Source organism: Hyla sarda, chromosome 12 (assembly GCF_029499605.1).
Source record: "Hyla sarda isolate aHylSar1 chromosome 12, aHylSar1.hap1, whole genome shotgun sequence".
NCBI lineage: Eukaryota > Metazoa > Chordata > Amphibia > Anura > Hylidae > Hyla > Hyla sarda.
In genome coordinates this window covers 24,045,803-24,062,084 of record NC_079200.1, presented here as the reverse complement: position 1 = coordinate 24,062,084, position 16,282 = coordinate 24,045,803, and the positions used below count along the sequence as shown (strand labels likewise).

General features: G+C 43.8%; 1 protein-coding gene across 3 annotated transcripts in view; it reads right to left on the bottom strand.

The window, feature by feature from the left end:
• SMARCE1 (SWI/SNF related, matrix associated, actin dependent regulator of chromatin, subfamily e, member 1) overlaps positions 1-15,700 on the bottom strand; it is a 37,205-nt gene extending 21,505 nt beyond the window's left edge. For all 3 annotated transcript variants that reach the window (XM_056549014.1, XM_056549016.1, XM_056549017.1), the window contains exons 1-3: positions 15,594-15,700; positions 4,566-4,610; positions 2,120-2,163 (exon numbers count right to left, since the gene is read on the bottom strand). In XM_056549014.1, coding sequence (XP_056404989.1) covers positions 2,120-2,163; positions 4,566-4,572 — 51 coding nt within the window. In that variant the 5' untranslated portion in view covers positions 4,573-4,610; positions 15,594-15,700. The remainder of the gene's footprint in view (positions 1-2,119; positions 2,164-4,565; positions 4,611-15,593) is intronic.
• Between the last annotated feature and the right edge of the window lie 582 nt (positions 15,701-16,282).

Here is a 16,282-nt window from a genome sequence, read left to right as displayed (position 1 = left end):
TTAATCCTTCCAGTACTTAGCTGCTATGTGCTTCAGAGGAAGTTGAGTTGTTCTTTTCTGTCTGACCACAGTGCTCTTTGCTGACACCTCTGTCCATAGCAGGAGAAAATCCCCATAGCAAACCTCTCCTGCTCTGGACAGTTCCTGACATGGACAGAGGTGTCAGCAGAGAGCACTGTGGTCAGACTGGAAAGAAATTCAAAGAGAACATAATTTCATCTGCATTATACAAGATTTTTTAATTGAAATAATTTACAAATCTGTTTAACTTTCTGGCACCAGTTGATTTAAATAAAAAAAGAAATTTTTATATGATAGAGCTAGATTATATATATATATATATATATATATATATATATATATATATATATATATATATATATATATATTTATTTATTTTTTCACCGGAGTACCCCTTTAATGTGTATGGTGGCCTCCCACCTCACCCAATGATTGTCAGGGAGAGAAGGGTTAAGAACAGCAGTCCTCAACCTGTGGCCCTCCAGATGTTGCAAAACTACAACTCCCAGCATGCCCGGAAACGGCTGTCCGGGCATGCTGGGAATTGTAGTTCTGCAATATCTGGAGGGCCACAGGTTAAAGGGGTACTACCGTGGAAAACTTTTTTTTTAAATCAACTGGTGCCAGAAAGTTAAACAGATTTGTAAATCACTTCTATTAAAAAAAAATCTTAATCCTTGCAGTACTTTTTAGGGGCTGTATACTAAAGAGAAATCCAAAAAAGCAATGCATTTTCTGACCACAGTACTCTCTGCTGACCTCTGCTGTCCATTTTAGGAACTGTCCAGAGAAGCACATGTTTGCTATGGGGATTTTCTCCAGTTCCTAAAATGGACAGCAGAGGTCAGCAGAGAGCACTGTGGTCAGGACATCACAGGAAATGCATTTCTTTTTTTGGATTTCTCTTTAGTATACAGCCCCTAAAAAGTACTGGAAGGATTAAGATTTTTTAATAGACGTGATTTACAAATCTGTTTAACTTTCTGGCATCAGTTGGTTTAAAAAAAAAAAAAAAAAAAAAAAAAAAAGAAGGTTTTCCACGGTAGTACCCCTTTAAGAAGATAAGCCACTGTCAGAGCTGTCTAGCAGTTGCTTACCCCTACAGCCTTCTTTCACCACACATGAACTTTCGACCTTGCACTTTTCATTTGTAAGGGGGAAGGGAGAGCTGCCTGGACACTGTAACAGATCTTCTCCTGATGTCAGCACCACCCTTACAGGATCATGCACTTTATAGAGTGTGGTCAGTATCCTTACAGTGACAATGGTGAAAGGCCAGACACTGACAACAACAATTCAGAAATCTAACTGCAGGCAATGCAGTCAGAGCAAGCACACAGGGACCACACACTTACACGATGACAGCACGTGCCTGACAGACGAAACAACATGTAATCATATGAATAAAGCAGGCATGGGGGTTCGCTTCATATACAAAGCGGAGCATTCAGGGGAGCAAGGTTTGCCCATAAATAAATTAAAAATTAAAAAACAAAAATAAAAACTAATTTTAAATCACAAAAAAATGTGATTAAAATTAGTGCACATCCATTTTCTGGGTTTCAGATATTTACATTAGTTTTTACATTACAACTTTGTTGCTGGGCTCTACGGTTCCTCAGGAGTGTTCTAGGTGCTCCAGGTCAAAGGGTTACTCCGCCCCTAGACATCTTATCCCCTATCCAAGGATAGGGGATAAGATGTATGATGTCAGCGGGACCCCCCGCGATCTCTCCTGCAGCCCACCCGAGTTATCAGCTCTCCGGAGCTAAGTTTGCTCCATGGCTGATGACGGACTGGCGGTTCGTGACGCCATGGCTCAGCCCCCTCATTATGTCACGCCCCGCTCCCTTAATGCTGATGACTCGGGGGGCTGCAGGAGAGATCACGAGGGTCCCCAGCAGCGGGACCCCTGCGATCGGACATCTTATCCCCTATTCCTTGGATGGAGGATAAGATGTCTAGGGGCGGAGTACCCCTTTAAGTGATTTCCTCATAGGCTAAAAAGGGGTTCAGTATATAACTCTGCAGCTGCTCTATAGTACATAATGCTGTACAACATGTGCAGTACTGGAAGTAACACACGGCTTTTACTTACTGTTGTGGGTGCCGGGGCCGGCGGCGGAGCATATGACGGCCGCTCTGTTGAAAAGAACGTAGAAATATTACTTGGCAGACAATATATAAGTGCATAGGATTTAAAGGGGTACTCCACTGGAATTTATTATTATTTTTTTTTTAATAAAATACTAGGAAGTTCGTTTCATTTTGAATTTCCTTTCAGCCTGACCACAGTGCTCTCTGCTGACACCAGAGTAGGACAGGTTTTCTATGGGGATTTGGACAGTTCCTAAAATGGACAGAGGTGTCAGCAGAGAGAACTGTGGTCAGGCAGAAAGGAAATTCAAAGAGAAATGAACTTCCTGTGAAACATACAGCAGCTGAAAAGTACTGGAAGGATTAAGATTTTTATTTATTTATTTTTTTATATAGAAGTAAATTACAAATCTGTTTAACTTAAAAAAAAAAAAAAAAAAAAAGTGTTTTCCACTTTTACTGTGAATGTCTGGAAGAAATAACCTGTGAAAGCTCATTCATTGACTAGACTTAGTAAGGAGACTGTTCCGCTGCTGTAACGTGTAGTAAACTGCATCTGGCAGCAATAGCGTACGCTGGTGTTTCCCAATCAGGGTGCCTCCAGCTGTTGCAAAACTACAACTCCCAGCATGCCCGGACAGCCTCCGGCTGTCCGGGCATGCTGGGAGTTGTAGTTTTGCAACAGCTGGAGGCACCCTGGTTGGGAAACACTGGCGCACGCTATGGCTGGTTTCAGACAAGCACAATAAAAATGCATAGGAATTATGCTTGTCTGAAACCAGCCTGTAACACAAGATGCTCTGGTGTATCTGCGGCTCTGATCACATTTTAAATGTGGCTTAAAGGTTTTATTTATCTATTTATTTTATTTTTTTTACATCAACTGGTACCAGAAAGTCCAGAGTAGGAGAAAATCCCCATAGCAAACATATGCTTGCTCCGGACAGTTCCTAAAATGGACAGAGATGTCAGCAGAGAGCACTGTGCTCGTGATGTCAGCAGAGAACACTGTGTTCCAAAAAGAAAAGAATTTCCCCTGTAGTATTCAGCAGCTAATAAGTACTGGAAGGATTAAGATTTTTTTTTACAGAAGTAATTTACAAATCTGTTTAACTTTCTGGCACCAGTTGATTAAAAAAAATAAAAAAAATAAAAAAGTTTTCCACTGGAGTACCCCTTTAAAAGGTCCTATTACGTAAGGGCAATATCTGTTGAAGAGGCCAATATCGCCCTGTGTAATAGGCCCAGCGATTAGGGGCTGAAATGTGTTAGAGCAGGACATATATAATAAAGAAATAAAATTCCTCCCCATTTTTCTTTGCCTTCCTTTATATTACTTGGCTCTATTATGTTGTGTTCACATTACATAAGTTACATTTTTTTTATATTATATATATATATATATATATATATATATATATATATATATATATATATAATATAAAAAAAATGTAACTTATGTAATGTGAACACAACATAATAGAGCCAAGTAATATAAAGGAAGGCAAAGAAAAATGGGGAGGAATTTTATTTCTTTATTATATATGTCCTGCTCTAACACATTTCAGCCCCTAATCGCTGGGCCTATTACACAGGGCGATATTGGCCTCTTCAACAGATATTGCCCTTACGTAATAGGACCTTTTAAAGGGGTACTCCAGTGGAAAACTTTTTTATTTTTTTTATTTTTTTTAATCAACTGGTGCCAGAAAGTTAAACAGATTTGTAAATTATTTCTATTAAAAAATCTTAATCCTTTCAGTACTTATGAGCTGCTGAAGTTGAATTGTTCTTTTCTGTCTAAGTGCTCTCTGGTGACACGTGTCTCGGGAGCTGTCCAGAGTAGAAGCAAATCCCCATAGGAACTGCACAGAGCAGAATAGGTTTGCTATGGGAATTTGTTTCTACTCTGGACAGCTCCCGAGACACGTGTCATCAGAGAGCACTTAGACAGAAAAGAACAACAACTTCAGCAGCTGATAATTATTGGAAGGATTAAGATTTTTTAATAGAAGTCATTTACAAATCTGTTTAACTTTCTGGAGCCAGTTGTTATATAAAAAAAAAGTTTTTTCCTGGATAACCCCTTTAAAGACAATGGGCAGAGGAGATGTGCATTAATTCGGAGCGACAAATTCAGGAGGAATTACTCGAGTAAATTCCTCCTGGATTACTCCGTGTGAACTAGGACTGCATCATTTTAATAATCGATTAGTTGTCGAATATTTTTATCGATTAATCGTTGCAGCCCTAGTGTGAACGCACCCCAATATTATTTTCCAGCAAAACTTTTCCCTAAAATTTTCCAAAAGGGATTCCGCTACAATAATACAATGCGCTGTACTTGTAGATGCATATTTTCTATACCTAACAAGTCAATGGCCTCAATATCAAATATTAAAACATTTTAATAAAAGCATCACACAAACTATACCAAAATCACTTACTCGACATGTTTTCTGATTACTTCTTCTTCAATCCTAACATTGAACCTAAAAAAAAAAAAAAAAAATAAGTAAAATGAGAAATATGTTAAGGGACTGGGCTGTACTATCTACTTTGAATTTAGGTAAAGTTCAGGACAAATGTAGAAAACAATGGGTTCACATATGATCAGTACAGGCAGGCGCTAGTTAAAAAAACAAAAATTGCTGAATGCAGCCGTTTTTCATCTCTATTAAAAACACGACAGCAGGCAACTATTCTGGTGCTGTGCCCCCATTTTAGATTAAAGGGCAACAGATAGGAAATCAGACGCAGAAGATCTAGCTTAAAGGGGTACTCCGGTGAAAACCTTTTTTCTTTTAAATCAACTGGTGGCAGAAAGTTAAACATATTTGTAAATTACTTCTATTAAAAAAATCTTAATCCTTCCTGTACTTATTAGCTGCTGAATACTATAGAGGAAATGCTTTTCTTTTTGGAATGCTCTCTGATGACATCACGAGCACAGTTCTCTCTGCTGACGTTATTATAATAATAATAACGCTTTATTTATTGTTGTCCTTAGTGGGATTTGAACCCAAGTTCAGTGCTAACCACTGAGCCACCATGCTGCCCTTCACATACATCTGCTATGCACGGTTGCTAAAATGGACAGAGATGTCAGCAGAGAGCACTGTGCTCGTGATGTCATCAGTGTTCCAAAAAGAAAGGAATTTCCTCTGTAGCATTCAGCAGCTAATAAGTACTGGAAGGATTAAGATTTTTTAATAGAAGTAATTTACAAATATGTTTATCTTTCTGCCACCAGTTGATATAAAAGAAAAGGTTTTCACCGGAGTACCCCTTTAATACATCTGGTGTTTCTATCCAGTGAACATACGTGTGCAGGCTCCAGCTTCTTAAAGGGGTACTCCGGTGGAAATTTTTTTTTTTTTTTTTTAATGAACTGGTGCCCGAAAGTTAAACAGATTTGTAAATTATTTCTATTAAAAAAAAAATCTTTATCCTTCAGGTACTTCTTAGCAGCTGTATGCTACAGAGGAAATTCTTTTCTTTTTGAATTTCTTTTTTGTCTTGTCCACAGTGCTCTCTGCTGACACCTGATGCCCGTATCAGCAACTGTGCTAAGCAGGAGAAAATCCTAATAGCAAACCTATGCTGCTCTGGACAGTTCCTGATATGGGCATCAGGTGTCAGCAGAGAGCACTGTGGACAAGACAAAAAAAAAAGAAATTAAAAATAAAATAATTTCTTCTTTAGCATACAGCTGCTAATAAGTACTGGAAGGGTAAAGATTTTTTTTTTTTTTTTTTTAATAGAAGCAATTTACAAATCTGTTTAACTTTCTGGCACCAGTTGATTAAAAAATGTTTTCCACCGGAGTACCCCTTTAAACACATGAAAAGCTTGTAGTGGGAAAGCAATAGTGCATCTCACTCACTCTAAAGAACACAATTTTGGAATTACTGTCTAAAGACTTGTGAGTATAAGTGTCCCTTGTGTGTCTTCCGGTAAGTCAGTGTTTCCCAACCAGGGTGCCTCCAGCTGTTGCAAAACTACAACTTTAAAATGTATTGACCGTCAACCTGTAGCAAAACTACCACTGCCAAGATGAACCCTGAAAGTCAAAGCCCCCATATAACTTCATCCTCTCTCATATAGGACTTCAGTAGCTGTATTTACTGGCTGGGGGTCCGGCTGCTGGAAACACGGGATGCATCGGTGTCTCATATGTTCAGGGGATAGTTGTCCCTGGTACTTGTGATTGATGGGGGTCCCAGTGCCCGAATTGCCACCCATCAGATAGTTATTACCTATCCTGTGGAAAACTGCCAACAGAGTACAAAAATCTAACCTGCCGATATAGGGCGGGGGACACCTTTATTATCCGTCTCTGCAGCGTAAATTTCGGACAAGTCCCTTTTATTATGATAACGAGGCCGTTCTTTACCTGTAGGTGCTCCAATATGTCCGCCCTTCTAATTGCGCCTCATGAATAATCTTGAAATCGCAGGGGTCCTAGAAGTCAGACCGCCAACGATCAAACACTCTGATAGTCTTATCCTGATAGTTTATAAGGGCTGGAATACCACTTTAAAGTGAACCTGTCGTCAACAAAAACCTTTTATATAAATGTAAATACGATACAGTGGTCCCTCAAGATACGATGGTAATTCGCTCCAAACGACCCATCGTTTGTCGAATCCATCGTTTGTTGAGGGATTCGTGCAATGTAAAAGTAGTGCTGGGCGATATGACCAAAAATGAGTATCACAGTGTTTTTCTAAAGTATCACAGTGTTTCACGGAATTATTTTTTTTTTTTTTTTTACATTGAGACTTGCATTGAGGTGGCGGAGCGGAACTAAATGGGCTTTTGGAACTAAAAGATCTGAACACTGGGGCAGTGGAGTACCCTTTTAAATAGATGTAACAATCAACCCTACAGCCTCCAGCTGTTGCAAAACTACAACTCCCAGCATGTTGGACTATATAGTAGTGTATAGTATAGGTCAGTGCTTCCCAACTAGGGGTGCCTCCAGCTGTTGCAAAACTACAACTCCCAGCATGTTGGACTATATAGTAGTGTATAGTATAGGTCAGTGTTTCCCAACTAGGGGTGCCTCCAGCTGTTGCAAAACTACTACTCCCAGCATGCCCGGACAGCCGTTGGCTGTCCGGGCATGCTGGGAGTTGTAGTTTTGCAACAGCTGGAGGGCCTACTGTAGATATAGTATATTATACAGACCCATGTCCTTCCCAGAACCCTGACTCACCTCCCCAGTTGCTGCAGGGACCGTCCGGGGAGGGTGGTCCGGGCCATCCATCCTTCCTGTAGTGTCCGGCGGCATTCCGGGTGGAGGGTGGTCCGGTCCGGGCTGTCCTTCTCCGGGGGTCCTCTTCTCCACTCCGGGCAGGCTCCGGCCTAGTAACGCTGCATAGACGCCACTGCGCAGTGACGCCTGTGCGCAGCGACGCACCTGACGTCCAAGCGTAGCGGCGTCTATGCAGTGTACTAGGCCGGAGCGGAGAAGAGGACCCCCGGAGAAGGACAGCCCGGACCGGTTCACCCTCCACCCGGAATGCCGCCGGACACTACAGGAAGGATGGATGGCCCGGACCACCCCCATTACGGGTAAGTTTAAAAAAACGGTATCCGGTTCATACCGGTATACCGCCCAGCACTATGTAAAAGTGCATTAAATACTCACCTGTCCCTGCCGCTCCGGACCGCGTCCTCACCGCTCCCGATGGGGTCCCCCTGCTTAGACGTCGTCTTCTGGGTCCTCCGGCGTCTTCCGCGGTGTCCGAGCCTCGCTTTCTGGTGACGTTATTACGTTGTTACGCCAGGACGGCGTGCGCAGCTACATAATAACGACGCCGGAAAGCGAGGTCCGGACCCGGAGCAGCAGGGATAGGTAAGTGTACTTGCTGGGGCACATCAAACTGCTATCCGACAGCAGCTTAAGCATTTTGCGCTGTCGGATAGCAGTTAATGCATTGGCCCCGACATATAAAAGCATTGTATGTTGATTTGATCATATGTCGGGGCCATCGCATGTCGGGGGGTTACTGTATGTATATTTGTAATATACATTGGTTAAATATTGTGTATATTTTTGTCCCTGCAGCTATTGTCTGTGTGTCTCTATGAGGAGTCCAAATACAGGAAGTGAGGGCAGGAATAGTGTTGAGCACGAACATTCGTAATGCAAATTTTTATCGCGAATATCGGCACTTTGTGATTTAGCGAATATTTAGAATATAGTGCTATATATTCGCAATGACAAATTTTTTTCACATGCAAATTTTCCATGCCTAAAGGGGTCTATCACATGGGTCTGTTTTTTTTTTTTTTTTTTCACATGCAGGAAAAAAAGTGAACGAACATAGTGAATATGCGAAAGTGTGAATGAACATAGAATGAATAATCGTCAATATATTTGAAAAATATTGCGAATTTGAATATGATCCCTGCCGCTCATCACTAGGCAGGAATAGCAGGGATCTGTGCAGGCTCCTGGCTTGTCAATCATCCTGATGTGTGTGTGAGCCAGGAGCATGTCACAGAGCCCCGCATGCCCTCAGTGCACAGAGCCCCGCTTGTCCACCATCACTTCCTGTATTTGGACTCCTTATAGACACATAGGCAATAGCTGCTGGGACAAAAAATATACCGTATTTTTCGCCGTATAAGACGCACTTTTTCTTCCCCAAAACTGTGGGGGAAAAGTTGGTGCGTCTTATAAGGCGAATACACACCTATCGCGGCGGTCCCTGCGGCTATCAACAGCCGGCACCCGCGGCTAATACAGGACATCACCGATCGCGGCAATGCCCTGTATTAACCCTTCAGACGCGGCGATCAAAACTGACCGTCGCGTCTGAAGTGAAAGTTACACTAACCCGGCTGTTCAGTCGGGCTGTTCGGGACCGCCGCGGTGAAATTGCGGCGTCCCGAACAGCTTACAGGACACCGGGAGGGACCTTACCTGCCTCCTCTGTGTCTGCTCCGTGCCGGGATCCCCTGCATGGCCGGCGCTCTCCGTCGTCATCGCGCATGCCGTCCCGTCATCCAATAGGAGCGGCGTGCGGAGCGACGGGATGGTGGCGACGGAGAGCGTGGATACCGGGGAAGAAGACGTCCGGAGCGTCGGGGACGCAGCGACAGCGATGGAGGGCGACATCCAGGGCAGCGGTGACAGGTCCGGAGCAGCGGGGACAGGTGAGCATTACCTCCTATACCAGTAGTCTTTAACCTGCGGACCTCCAGATGTTGCAAAACTACAACTCCCAGCATGCCCGGACAGCCAACGGCTGTCCGGGCATGCTGGGAGTTGTAGTTTTGCAACATCTGGAGGTCCACAGGTTGAAGATCACTATTGGGTACAGAATCTTTTTTTTCCTAGATTTTGCACCTCTTAAATAGGGTGCGTCTTATATGCCGATGCGTCCTATAGGGCGAAAAATACGGTACATATTTTTTTTTACCAATGTATATTACAAATATACATATAATGGTATTATCTACATTATATAAAAAGTTTTTGTTGACGACAGGTACACTTTAAAGGGGTATTTCGGCCATAGACATCTTGGAGGTGGAACATCGCTGCGGCCGGTGATAGGCTCTCCAATGTTCACGTCCCCAGGAAGAGCGTAAGGCCGACGTAGGAACGTGCATTAAAGTTTAATTTTGTTTACTTTTGCAGCCGGGCATAGGGATACAGCTATAGAGTGTCAGCGCTAGCAAACAAGAGGACAAGGAGGGCAGCGCTTGACGTGAGTAGTACCCCGATGGGGACAGCGGAGCGCTGGGCTAATAATTTTTTTTTTTTGGGGGGGGGGGGGGAGAACTGTTATATACCGTGGAACAGCCACAAGTTACAAAAATACTGTGATACACACATTTGGTCATACCGCCCAGCCCTAGATAACCCTACTGAAGACAAACGATGCCCTAACAAATATGGCATACCCGGGGGTGGCACACTATGGGCCAGAACATGGAGTCACTCTGCAGGAGCAACTTCCATTGTAGCTTTGTATTCCTCTAGATATCATGTAAATCAACAGGTCAGTGTTTCCCAACCGGAGTGCCTCCAGCTGTTGCAAAACTACAACTGTCCGGGCATGCTGGGAGTTGTAGTTTTGCAACAGCTGGAGGCACCCTGGTTGGGATACACTGCAACAGATAGTAGCATAGGTCGGGTACCAGACCTATGATGCTGTATATACTTTGCCTCAGTTATAACAAACAAAAAGAAGAACGGGGAAAATAAAAAATACACGTTTACTGTTGCACCTGATTCTGTTTAAATATTTTTATTGAAGTCATATTTGCAACAAAAAACAAGCACAGTACGTAGTACCGACAAAATAATTCACAATAACAATTATCGCAAAGACAGCAAATGTTACTAGGCTAGAAATAGACAAAAAATGTATATATAGTGTTTAGAGATGAGCGAACTTACAGTAAATTCGATTCATCACAAACTTCTCGGCTCGGCAGTTGATGACTTATCCTGCATAAATTAGTTCATTTTTCAGGTGCTCCCGTGGGCTGGAAAAGGTGGATACAGTCCTAGGAAAGAGTCTCCTAGGACTGTATCCACCTTTTCCAGCCCACCGGAGCACCTGAAGGCTGAACTAATTTATGCAGGAAAAGTCAGCAACTGCCGAGCCGAGAAGTTCGTGACGAATCAAATTTACTGTAAGTTCGCTCATCTTTAATAGTGTTACTATTAAATCATTGTCTCCTCTAATATGCCTAGAAACCATCATTTAGAAAGCTGTAACCTAAAGCATTGTAAAAAAAAAAAAATATATATAATAGATTATATATATATATATATATATATATATATATATATATATATATATATCTATATATATATATATCTATATATCTATCTATCTATCTATCTATCTATCTATCTATCTATCTATCTATCTATCTGTGTGTACCACATACCCTGTAAATATTTTTAACCTATATAAGGCTGCATTCACACTAGGGATCGACCAATTATCGGTTTGCCCGATAATCGTGATTTTGGACATTATCGGTATTGGCAATTACCTTGCCGATAATACCCCGCCCCCCGCCCAGAGACGACCATCGCTGCCGCTGCCCCATTGCCTCCCCCCATCCCCGGTGTTATAATTACCTGTTCCCGGGGTCCGCGATCCTTCAGGCTCCTGCGCTGTTGCTGTGCGCTGCATAATGATGAGTGACGTCCCCGACGCAACGTCACCGTCAGTATGCAGTGTGACAGCGCTGGAGCCAGAAGGATCGCGGACCCCGGTAACAGGTAATTATAACACCGGGGATGGGGGGAGGTGATGGGGCGTCGGCGGTATGTGAGCCGAGGATGGGGGGGGGAAGCGATCGGGCAACTGTGGTGGTTAGAGAAGAGGGTGGCAGCGGCGGCGGCCTCTGGCACCGCAAAAGCAGCGGCAGTTCATTGATTTAAAGCGCCCGCTTTAGATCATTGCGCTGCAACGACTTCTGCCCCGCCGGTAACATACCGGAATATCGGTATAAGTTATCGGTAGAGATGAGCGAACTTACAGTAAATTCAATCCGTCAAACTTCTCGGCTCGGCGGTTGATGACTTTTCCTACATAAATTAGTTCAGCTTTCAGGTGCTCCCGTGGGCTGGAAAAGGAGGATACAGTCCTAGGAGAATCTTTCCTAGGACTGTATCCACCTTTTCCAGCCCACCGGGGCACCGGAAAGCTGAATTAATTTATGCAGGAAAAGACATCAACCGCCGAGCTGAGAAGTTCGTGACGAATCGAATTTACTGCAAGTTCGCTCATCCCTAGTTATCGGCTATCAGCCTGAAAGGTGACAGATTATCGGTATCTGCCCGAAAAAAAAAAAAAAATAAAATAAAATCGATATCTGTCGATCCCTAATTCACATCACGTTTTTGCAATACAGTTCCTGTTTTTGATGAAAACTGGATTCCTCAAAATCTGACTAAGAACTGTATCAAAACGTGTGTACAAGTTTTAACCCGTATACGGTTTGAAGAATTATGTCCGGTTGCATCCGTTTTTTTTTTTTACTTTTAAAGAAAAAGCCGTATGTGTTAACTTTTCACTCCATTACAAATAAAGTTTCACTTGTTTGAAATTCCAAGAAAAAAAAACGCACATACGGTTCTGTACGGATCCCATTGACTTCCATGTTTAAAAAAAAATAAAAATAAAATAAAAAAGTACCATATTTATCGGGGTATACCACGCACCGGCCTATAACACGCACCCTCATTTTACCAAGGATATTTGGGTAAAAAAAGTTTTTTTACCCAAATATCCATGGTAAAATGAGGGTGCGTGTGTGCGCGTGTATACCCCGATACACCCCCAGGAAAGGTAGGGGGAGAGAGGCAGTCGCAGCCCGCTTCTCTCCCCCTGCCTTTCCTGGGGTCTAGAGCCCTGCTGCCGACCCTTCTCTCCCCCTGACTATCGGTACCGGCGCCGACAGCCAGGGGGAGAGAAGCGGCGCCGACAGCCAGGGGGAGAGAAGCGTCAGCGGCACCCATTGCCGGCGCCGCTGCCCCGTTGCCTTCCCCCATCCCCGGTGGCATAATTACCTGGGTCGGGTCCGCGCTGCTGCACGCCTCCGGCGCGCGTCCCCAGCGTCGTTGCTATGCACGGCGCGGCGCACTGACGTCATGCGCCGCGCAGCGCATAGCAACGACGCCGGGGACACACGCCGGAGGCCTGCAGCAGCGCGGACCCGACCCAGGTAATTATGCCTCCCAGTGTCCTGTAAGCTGTGCGGGATGGCGCGATTTCACAGCCCAACTGAACAGCCCAACTGAGCTGAAGGGTTACTTTCACTTTCAATTCAGACACGGCAGTCAACTTTGATCGCCGTGTCTTAAGGGTTAAAACAGGGCATCACCGCGATCGGTGATGTCCTGTATTAGCCGCGGGTCCCGGCCGTTGATGGCCGCCGGAACGGACCCGACAACGTTATATGGCGGGAGCCAGCACAGGACGTAAATATACGTCCTGCGTCGTTAATAGAAGTAATTTACAAATCTGTTTAACTTTCTGGCACCAGTTGATTAAAAAATAAATTAAAAAAAAATTCCACCACAGTACCCCTTACAGTGCTGAAAATTTCTGCTCCTTTTGCAGTTGCTGGGCAGAGCTGAGATTGTAGAGTTCAGTGCTGAGGAGGGTGTGCAGTCTCACAGCCCATCACACGCTGAACTGTTCTGGGCTGTGTGTAGCATAGTGAGGGAAAAAGTTATCCCCAGCAGGGCTTCAGATGATGTCATACCTTCCAGGGAACACCCCTTCCCAGTATTTGTAGCTGACTGAGACTGAGCAGAAGATACAGAACAATATCAAAGTAGAAAAATAAAAAATAAAAGTGGGGGTGGTTTAAAGGAGATCTCCAGCCCTGAAAAACGTATCCCCTATCCTAAGGATAGGGGATAAGTTTCAGATTGCGAGGAGTCCAACTGCTGGGGCCCCCTGCGATCTCCTGTACGGGGCCCTGGCAGCACGCGGGAAGGGGGCGTGTTGACCACCGCACGAAGCGGGGGCTGATATGTCCCCTCAATACAACTCTATGGCAGAGACGGAGGCCCTCAGCAATCTCCGGCTCTACCATAGAGTTGCATTGAGGGGGCATGTCAGCAGCTGCTTCATGCGGTGGTCAACACGCCCCCCCTTCCCAAAGGATGGCAGGTCCCCCATACAGGAGATCGGGGGGGCCCCAGCGGTCGGACCCCCCTGCGATCTGAAACTTATCCCCTATCCTTAGGATAGGGGGATACGTTTTTCAGGACTGGATATCTCCTTTAAAAAAATACACCTTTACTTACCTCAAGTGCTTCCTCCGCTGTCCTGCTCAGATCCCTGATGTGGTCGCTTCTTGAGCTGCAGCGTGACGGTAGTCCCCAGGAACCACCCGGGCCCAATGCGTTATACTGCCTTTCAGCAAATCGCTGGCCGTAGCGATGTCCCGCCTCAACCAGTGATTTGCTAAACCACAGCATGACACATCGGACCCTGGTGCTTCCCGGGACTAAAGTCAGGCTGCAGCTCAGGAAGCGACCACATCGGGGGATCTGAGCAGGACACAAAGCACCGCTAGAGGGAAGTACAGGTACATGCAAAAAGATAATTGGCTAAATAAAACAAAATCTATATGAATTGGGTATTGTAATCGTACGGACCTACAGAACAAGGATGTGTCATTTTAACTGTAAAGTGCAGTATGTAAAAAGTCCCCCCCCCCCCCCCAAAAAAAATAAATAAATAAATAAATAAATGTGAAAAAAAGTTATATATATATATATATATATATATATATATATATATATATATATACACACACACACACACACACACACACACATCCAAATATTTTTGTATTTGGCCTTGCTATTGATTTTGTAAATCATGGTAAAATGGCTGATTCCTTTACAAATTATAATTGGTTCCGCATAAAACAAGCTGCCCTCATGTGGCCCTGTAGGCACGCCATTGAAAGACTTATGGATATTGAAAGGCGAGGGGGAAAAAAAGTCACTGCATCCTCAAGGGGTCAACTGTGTGTGTACCGAGCCTAACAACAACAACGCATAATAAAAACACAAATGCAGCATGATCCCAGCCTTTCCACTTTCTCTCAGAAGGAAATATCCAACTTTACTGGTGTTTTCTAACCAGTGTGCCTCCAGCTGTTGCAAAACTAGAAATCCCAGCATGGTGGGATTTGTAGTTTTGCACCAGCTAGATGCTAAGGCCGCATACACATCCATAATACAATTCACTTTTCATGTCAAGTCTCAAATTCCAATAAGGCCGCAATCTGCACCCGTGTGTGTGAACTGCGGCCTATGATGGAATCTCAATGGGGGAGATTTATCAAAACCTGTGCAGAGGAAGAGATGTGCAGTTGCCCATAGCAACCAGATTGCTTCTTTCATTTTCCACAGGCCTCTAAAGAGGCCTGTGGAAAATGAAAGAAGCGATCTGATTGGTTGCTATGGGCAACTGCACCACTCTTCCTCTGCACAGGTTTTGATAAATCTCCCCCAATAAGATTCTGGAATACAATCTGTGAATAGTCTAAGAGGCTAAATAAGTGATCAGGGATCTGATGCTCCTACAAAAATGTTTATGTTCCCAATGAAAAATCCCATCATCTGCATTGTAACATTATGTGTGCCTGCTGGGGGTTGTAGTTTTGCAACAGCTGTGTATATATATATATATATATATATATATATATACATACACACACACACACAATCTCCATGGTACCCAACAAAGATCATTCACTATGGGATAATACAGTGAGGACCCCATGGCTTCCCTTTGTATCACTGCCTCCTATATACAGGGCCCTCCCGGATACCACTAGGCCTCAGCTCCGAGTCACTCTCCGCCGAGCTCTAACACCCCTCCCCAGGCCCCGGTCTTCTCCCCCTTCCTCACCCCCAGCGGACCCCCAAGTTGCCCGGTGTGTCCCATCAGCCCCGCACTCACCTCGCCGCCTCCTCTGCCCGCTCCGCTCTATTGTCCTCTAACAGGAAGAGGCTGACACTTCACATCCGCTCTCGCACTTTCCGCACAATAGCGCAGACCCCGGTGGCACATTCACCACAAGCGCCGCGGACCTCTATTGTATACAATACGTGTGGGCGTTCATATAGTCGACCCGGGTGGGGGGAAAAAAATCATACGTTTTCTAATTTACATTTTATACATATGTGTTTGAGATTCATTTTATTTTTTTATTTTTTTGTGACGAATCTGCAGCTGCTAAGAGCTTGTGGTTGCTGATTATTTCCATTGAGATCTATCTAGCTATCTATCTCATATCTATCTATCTCATATCTATCTATCTCATATGAATCGATCTATCTATCTATCTATCTCATATCTATCTCATATCTATCTATCTCATATGAATCGATCTATCTATCTCATATCTATCTATCTCATATCTATTTATCTATCTATATCATATCTATCTATCTCATATCTATCTATCTCATATCTATCTATCTAGCTCATATCTATCTATCTCATATCTATCTATCTCATATCTATCTATCTATCTATCTATCTCATATCTATCTATCTATCTCATATCTATCTATCTCATATCTATCTATCTATCTATCTCATATCTATCTATCTCATGTCTATCTATCTAATATCTATCTCATATC